General features: G+C 37.8%; 1 protein-coding gene across 2 annotated transcripts; it reads left to right on the forward strand.

Annotated features, from left to right (window-relative positions):
- Positions 1 to 1,668: 1,668 nt before the first annotated feature.
- LOC122057291 (protein CNGC15b-like) lies at positions 1,669 to 6,016 on the forward strand. 2 transcript variants are annotated; one of them, XM_042619343.1, is made up of 8 exons: positions 1,669 to 1,813; positions 2,286 to 2,531; positions 2,741 to 3,296; positions 3,528 to 3,743; positions 3,883 to 4,184; positions 4,283 to 4,394; positions 4,717 to 4,953; positions 5,125 to 6,016. In XM_042619343.1, exons 2-8 carry the CDS (start codon positions 2,503 to 2,505, stop codon positions 5,827 to 5,829), a joined length of 2,157 nt encoding a protein of 718 aa, XP_042475277.1. In that variant the 5' UTR covers positions 1,669 to 1,813; positions 2,286 to 2,502; the 3' UTR covers positions 5,830 to 6,016. The 2 variants fall into 2 exon arrangements, with proteins under 2 accessions (XP_042475277.1, XP_042475278.1); XM_042619344.1 differs by lacking the exon at positions 1,669 to 1,813 and having other exon boundaries at positions 1,959 to 2,531.
- The last annotated feature ends 1,027 nt before the right edge of the window (positions 6,017 to 7,043 follow it).

A 7,043-nucleotide genomic window follows, 5' to 3' on the forward strand; every position in this document is an offset into this window, starting at 1 on the left:
GAGAACTCACCTTATAGACAAACGCTCCTATCTGCTCAGGTGCACCCTCCCCACATTGTGTTCACTTCTCCACCGTGATTCATGTCTCTCTCTCTCTCTCTCTCTCTCTCAGTTTTCCATGATGCTAGGGAAAATCTGTAGCCCATATCAATAATAATGCAGAAAACGATATTATTTATATAAGAAATTCGTCTATGTGACAGAGTGTGATTACTATGCCTAAACAGATAGAGAGGGGACCCATTTGTTAGAGTAAGAATGAAAACATATAATAAAGAATCTAATGTGAGATAGGAACATTGCCATGAAAACGATAAATGGCAACATGGTTGTAGTCCCTAAATCAAGAGCAATAAATTATCACATCTTAAAATACATAACCATATAGATTTACCATATCTATAAAAATCAATGGGACAATCATGACATGAACCATAAATGAGAATAAAGAAGTACTTGTGTCCCATGAACATAGATCATGAACCTCTGTCCCATGTGGTTAAACATTACTCCCATGAAGATGACAATGACGAACTACGCAAGTGGAGTCCTTCTATCGAGATCTTCTACAGCCTCTTACTCTAGGGTTTCCTTTCTTTCTGTGCACTTGCTCTTGTGAAAAAGCCGTGCTCCCAAAACCAATAAGGCATTAGGTAAAAGTAATGGCTGCAGGGACCGTCAGTATTCTATTTATAATAGAATCCCTAAAACCCTATTCCACTCTCACAATGGAAAGAGCTAGGAGTTTCCTAATCAGAGTGGGTCTAAAATTGTTTGGGCCCAATGGATCAATCGGTATCAGTTAAGCCCACATAAAAATCCTAACAATCTCAAGCCACTTTTAAAGACATTAGCTTAATGGTTCAACTCAAGGAAAAATAATCCATTCGATATTTGATTAATGCATGTAACATCAATAAAAACCAACACTACACTATCACCTTCTCATATAGAATTTTTATTGTTTTTGAGAGATTTTTTTTATGGTACTCATGGCATCATGGAAACCTTCTCCCTTTATTTATATATATATATATATATAAAAAAATAAGAGAGAGCGAAACTTTGAATGAGTCCTTATATTAAAAAATTCATTTTGATTTATATGCGTATATAACTTTGGTTAGAAAGTTTTAGAGCATGGATCCCACATCTGCACTGTTGTGCCTATCTCTCTCTTATGCTCCATATAAAAAGAGGACTTTGATTGATCACATTCACAGAGAACACTTCTCCATAGCTTTGTTAACAAACAATAAAAAAGGATAAGGAAAAAGAAAGTTTTCAGGTCATATGGCGTGATGCCTAGACACGCGGTGTTCAAAATTTACACCCTTGTGAATCAAAATTTTCATTAATGTTGATGCTGTTACGAACACTTCGATTGACCTCACACTGGTGTAAGAACCACGCAGCTAGAAATTCTATTGCCTACGAAATAAATACAGAGAATACCATCAGTTTTTTCTTTTTTTTTTTCAAAATTCTGTACTGAATTTCTCTTTTTGGTTTTTTTCATTTTAAAGTGAGCCTTGAAATGAGATATGATTGGACGTCAATCCTGAGATCCTTTAAAATATGTTCCATTTCTGCCATTATTTGCCTACCCAAGTATCCAACCAAAAAGAAAAGAAAGATATTTGATTGAATTCTCAATCTAATAGACTAATAGTTAGTAAAATATTGAGAAATAAACTCAGACCCAGAACAGAGAGAGAGAGAGAGAGAGAGAGAGAGAGAGGAGATCCATATTCGTCGGGTGGCGAGTGGCGAGTGGCGAGTGGCGACTGGGGACACAGAAATGCTTCAGCATGTAAGTTTTCCGCTCTCTCTCTCTTCTTTTTCTTTGATTTGTTTATTATACAGTTGTTCTTCATTCAAATTGCATTAAAGTTATACTTCTCTGCCTCTTTCTCTCTCTAAGAAGTCAAGAAACTAAAATTTACCTTTTAATTTTTTAAAGTTTGTACTTAAACTATTGTCTTCTAATCAGAAACCTTCTTGTACTCGTCTTTCAGTTTGATATTGATTTGGTAAACCTGCTTTTGGGTCTCTGGTTTTTCTTTCAATACAATTTCCAGTCTCCACTTTCTCTGAACTGTCTATTGATTCTCTGCGTTCTCTTCTTCAATCCCATGAGAGATAGGGATTTAGTTTTTTTGAGTATATCAATATATGCTCCTATTTATCTTTTTGCAGTTTCAGAGGTTGGGTCTTCTTTTTAATCATTTGTTTATGAATAGGTTAAACAAAATCTGATTTTAAGGGTTTATTGCTTTTATCAGTTTCTGCTTCTGACCAGATTGAGTGATTAGGGGATTTTCCCCAAATTGAGGAGATAGTCCTCACAGCTTCTTCTCCAAGTTGATAGATTTTTGCCCACTTCACATGGTTCTTGATGATCAAAAGATGATGGAAGGTTCTTTTTTTAAAGAAAACCAGAAGAAGATAATGTGATTTCAAATCCAGAGTGGACACCAGGGAACTTGTTGAGGAACTGCCATGGCTTATGGTAGATCAAAATCAGTAAGGTATGTCTTTTCAGACTCCAGAGCTTCTTTGCTGTGATTGATATTAATTCAATTTCTGGTTGGATTCTGGATTGCTTTGTTCATTTTAGGACTAGAGAATCTCCAGATAGTTTATGGAAATTATGAAATATGATTTGATTAAATGCCTAAGGTTTTTGTTTTTTTACTTGAACTAGTTTCTGAATTTTATTCTTCAAATAAATTTCCAGATTTCAAGATGATCTTGAACTTACAAAAATCACGAACAGAGGAAATTACAAGATTGATCTCGAATACAAGTTTGATGGAACACATATATCTGAACCAAGCTCTAAGAAAGCTAATAGGGATGTACCTGAGAAGGTAGGGGGGTCATTCAGATCTAAATTACTGCCCAGAGTCTTCTCTGAGGACCATGAGAGAAAAAAGAAGAGGATATTGGATCCTCGAGGACCAGTGATACGCAGATGGAATAAAATTTTCTTGGGAGCATGTTTAATATCTCTTTTCGTGGATCCTATGTTAGCTTACTTGCCGGAAGTTGAGATTACTGAACTGTGCGTAGCTAAAGGGATGTCCCTCAAAGTTGCACTTACTATTATACGATCGATAGCAGATTTATTTTACTTCGTAAATATATTTATTCGATTCCGAACAGCTTATGTTGCTCCTTCCTTACGTGTATTTGGGAGAGGGGAGCTTGTTATAGACCCTACGAAGATCGCCTTGAGGTACTTAGCCAGGAGCTTCTGGATTGACCTTGTGGCTGCACTTCCTCTTCCGCAGGTATGTTGCCACAATTATTTTCCTTCTCTTTACTGGTGCATCACTGTTAAGTTATATCTAAGAACTCAGAATGCAATGCAGGCTACACTGAGTGACTTGAGTTCAGATGAACTTGTAGAATTGATCAAGAATTCTAGCCAGTGTTGTTAAGAGTTCAAAAAGTTTCTGCTTTCTCAAGTTATATGAATTACGTATTTGGTTTTGATTGTTTTCATGGAATCTTCATTCTAGGTTTTAATTTGGGCGATAATGCCCAATCTAAGTAGTACAACAATACTGACCACTGTCAGGAATTCACTTCTCCTCCTCATCATCTTCCAATACCTCCCGAGGTTAATTCTTGTATTTCCATTATCATCTCAAATTGCAAAGTCCACTGGGGTTATGACAAACACGGCGTGGGCAGGGGCTGCTTATAATCTGATGCTCTTCGTACTGTCAGGCCATGTAAGACCTTATAATCTGTTCTTGTAAAATAATGACAGTTGTTTCATATACTAAAATTCTGGTTCTAAATCGCAGATTGTTTAAACATTAAATCTAAGTTGAGAGTACTCTTAGATCATTCATTTCGTTGTTTGAATAGGTATTAGGAGCTTGCTTCTACCTTTTACAAATTGAGCGACAAGAGTCATGTTGGAGAAAGGTCTGCAGAAACGAGACATCTTGTAAATATAGTTTCTTTGACTGCCATGAGAAGGACAACCCTAGTAGGGTCAATTGGTTCAGTTCCAGCAATGTCTCAACTCTATGTATTCCCGATTCAGATCCAAACCATGGCTTTGTTGAGTTTGGTATATATGGTGCTGCAGTTAACCTTTCAGTTGCCAACACAACATTTATTGAAAAATACTTGTACTGTCAGTGGTGGGGTCTGATGAACTTGAGGTATTATTTATTTACCTTCCTAATTTAGCTTCAGTCAAATTTAGGATATGCTTGTAATGATAGTTTAAACCTAATCTTGTTTCTATCAATCTTTGCAGTTCTTTAGGACAGAATAATACATTAAGCACGTACGTTGGAGAATTAATGTTTGCAATGACCATTCCAATTCTTGGATTGGTGCTTTTTGCATTGGTTATCGGAAATATTCAAGTAAGCCTAAGCATTCACATGTGTGTGTGTGTGTGTGTGTGTGTGTGTTTAAGCAGTACAAGTTATGTCTCTTTTCCTCACTGTGTTTAGTTTCATTTTTATTTCTAGGCATGTCGATGATTACTACATACCTTAATAGTGAATATATCCCATTTGTTAAATGCAAAAGCTAAGCCAGAGATCATAACTTCATATGACAGAAGAACTGGACTTGTTACTCTGAGAAAGTGCCTTTATTGTGAGAATTCCAAGTTAGAACATTGTTCTACTCTAATAAATTTATTTTCCATCTGTAAGATTGTGTGGTCATGATGTTAAACAGACATATCTCCAATCCAACTCAACCCGATTGGAAGAGTGGAGGAACAAGGCAAGTGATGCAGAGCAATGGATGCGTCACAGGCAGCTACCACAAGATTTGAGGCAATCGGTACGAAGATATGGCCAATACAGGTGGATTGCAACACAAGGAGTTGATGAAGAAACCCTTCTCAAAGGTCTGCCATTTGATTTTCGAAGAGACATCAAGCGTCACCTCTGCTTGGAACTTGTTCGACAAGTAAGTCAGTCAATCCTAGATCTTAAATTGGATCACTCCAGAGTCCAGACCAGCTTGCTTGATTAGTACTATAACATTAGATTACAGAATTACTAAACAGTTATTACAAAATATCAAACTTCATAGAATGATTTTTAAGTTATTTCCTCATGAAAATGAAATGCGTGACAGGTTCCACTGTTTGATCAAATTATGGATGAACGGATGTTGGATGCTATATGCGAGAGACTGAAGCCTGCTCTACGCACACAAGGTGCATGCCTAGTGCGCGAGGGTGACCTTGTCAATGAGATGCTCTTCATCATCCGAGGTCAGCTAGACTCTTACACTACCGATGGTGGGCGAATAGGGTTCTTCAATTCATGTCGTATTGGCCCTGGTGATTTCTGTGGTGAGGAACTACTGACATGGGCACTAGATCCACAACCCAGTGTCATCCTCCCATCATCCACACGGACAGTAAAGGCAATTTCTGAGGTTGAAGCATTTGTACTCAGTGCTGACGACTTAAAGTTTGTAGCTTCACAATTCCGAAAGCTTCATAGCCAGCAACTTAGAGACACATTCAGGTTCCACTCACACCAATGGCGCACTTGGGCTGCGTGTTACATACAAGCAGCATGGAGGAGGTTTAAGAGACGGAAGGAAATGGGTGAAGGCAGAGCTGGGGAGAGCTCCATGGCAACCTCACCTGAGCATGACCCAGAATCTAAACAAGTGGGTACGACCCTGCTACAACCTGGCATGAGCTTAGCTGCTACGTTTACATCACGGCTAGCAGCAAGTACCAGGAGACGCATAGGAGGCAGTCGCAATCCTGTTGTTAGCTCATATCAAAAACCAGCAGATCCTGACTTTACAATAGAGGATGAATGAACTTGTATGTTTATTAAACAGTAGTTATTTGTGTTATGTACCTACCTCTAGGAATACTGATCTTCTTTTCTTTTTTGGGTGAACTCTAGGCATACCAAGTCTGTGTCAATGGTGTGATACTGTGATTCATGTTGATTCTTAAAAAAATCATCTCTCTTTATTTTTTATACAATTAGTAACTTATATATATTTAGGGCCTCTTGGTAAAAGAACTATGGGGACTTCTTGGGACGACCCATGTTCTCTCTCTCTCTCTCTCTCTCTCTCTCTCTCTCTCTCTCTCTCTTTTTAACAAAGGACAACATGGGGAATTCTAAATAAAATGATAGCCAGTCTCCAGATTGGTTTGCTTCTTGTATCTGGAGAAGATTTATTTATTCACAGTGCAGTACATCCAATTCAAGTTTGACCAATTTTGAGGGTTTAATCAGGTTGGGAATTGTTCAGGAAATATATATATATATATATATATATATATTGGCTTTGATACCAGAGACATTATTTTTAGGAGAGATGAGGTGGGATCAAGCTGAATCCGTATGCTTTGGGCTTGGGCCTCACCAATTAAACAAATCTCTGGGGCTGGGTAGTTGGGCCTTGCCCAAGTTACATCTCTAGTTGGGGTTGTGGGGATGCTGGTGGTTGTGGGTTCTTGGGCTTCTGAGTGCTAACCATCACATCATGGTTTTGCTGACATTTAGTCATTTTGACATATTTGGTGCCTAACCACTTTTGCATTTACTTAACTAATTTAGTTACCCCTCAAACTAAATTGATGAACCTCCTCCCATTAATTATAGAGTACAGACATAGGGATTAAGTGTTTCTTCACCAAAGTTGAAAAGAGAGCATTTCTTCACCAATAGTGTTGTGACCGTATGATTAGGTTCTAGGTACATCATTAACTCCCATCTCCTATTATTCATGGTCCAGAAATATTCTTCTCTAATCTAATTAGAGGGCCAAATGGGGTGAATGAAGATATTCTGTCTTCACCATGGGTGGAGAATATGGATGCGACATAGGATAGTTCCTTTTGGATTAAATTTATTACGGAAAGTGTTTCCTGTGGGGGAGTACGTAGGAAAGTGAAGAACCCACACTCCACCACATAAAACCTTTTCCCATATTATTATTATTTTTTGGGAAAAGGCAAGCGATATACCCAAATCTCTGTGTTGGGTATTACAGCTCCTACCATTAATTAGGGTATG

The sequence above is a fragment of the Macadamia integrifolia genome, chromosome 12 (genome assembly GCF_013358625.1).
Source record: "Macadamia integrifolia cultivar HAES 741 chromosome 12, SCU_Mint_v3, whole genome shotgun sequence".
NCBI lineage: Eukaryota > Viridiplantae > Streptophyta > Magnoliopsida > Proteales > Proteaceae > Macadamia > Macadamia integrifolia.

Bases quoted from the DNA above. Each gene is read 5' to 3' on its own strand.
- LOC122057291 (XM_042619343.1), top strand. From the start codon at position 2,503: ATGGCTTATGGTAGATCAAAATCAGTAAG. The intron at 3,297-3,527 runs GTATGTTGCCAC...TCTTCATTCTAG, and splicing joins CTGCACTTCCTCTTCCGCAG to GTTTTAATTTGGGCGATAAT. The intron at 4,954-5,124 runs GTAAGTCAGTCA...AATGCGTGACAG, and splicing joins GCTTGGAACTTGTTCGACAA to GTTCCACTGTTTGATCAAAT.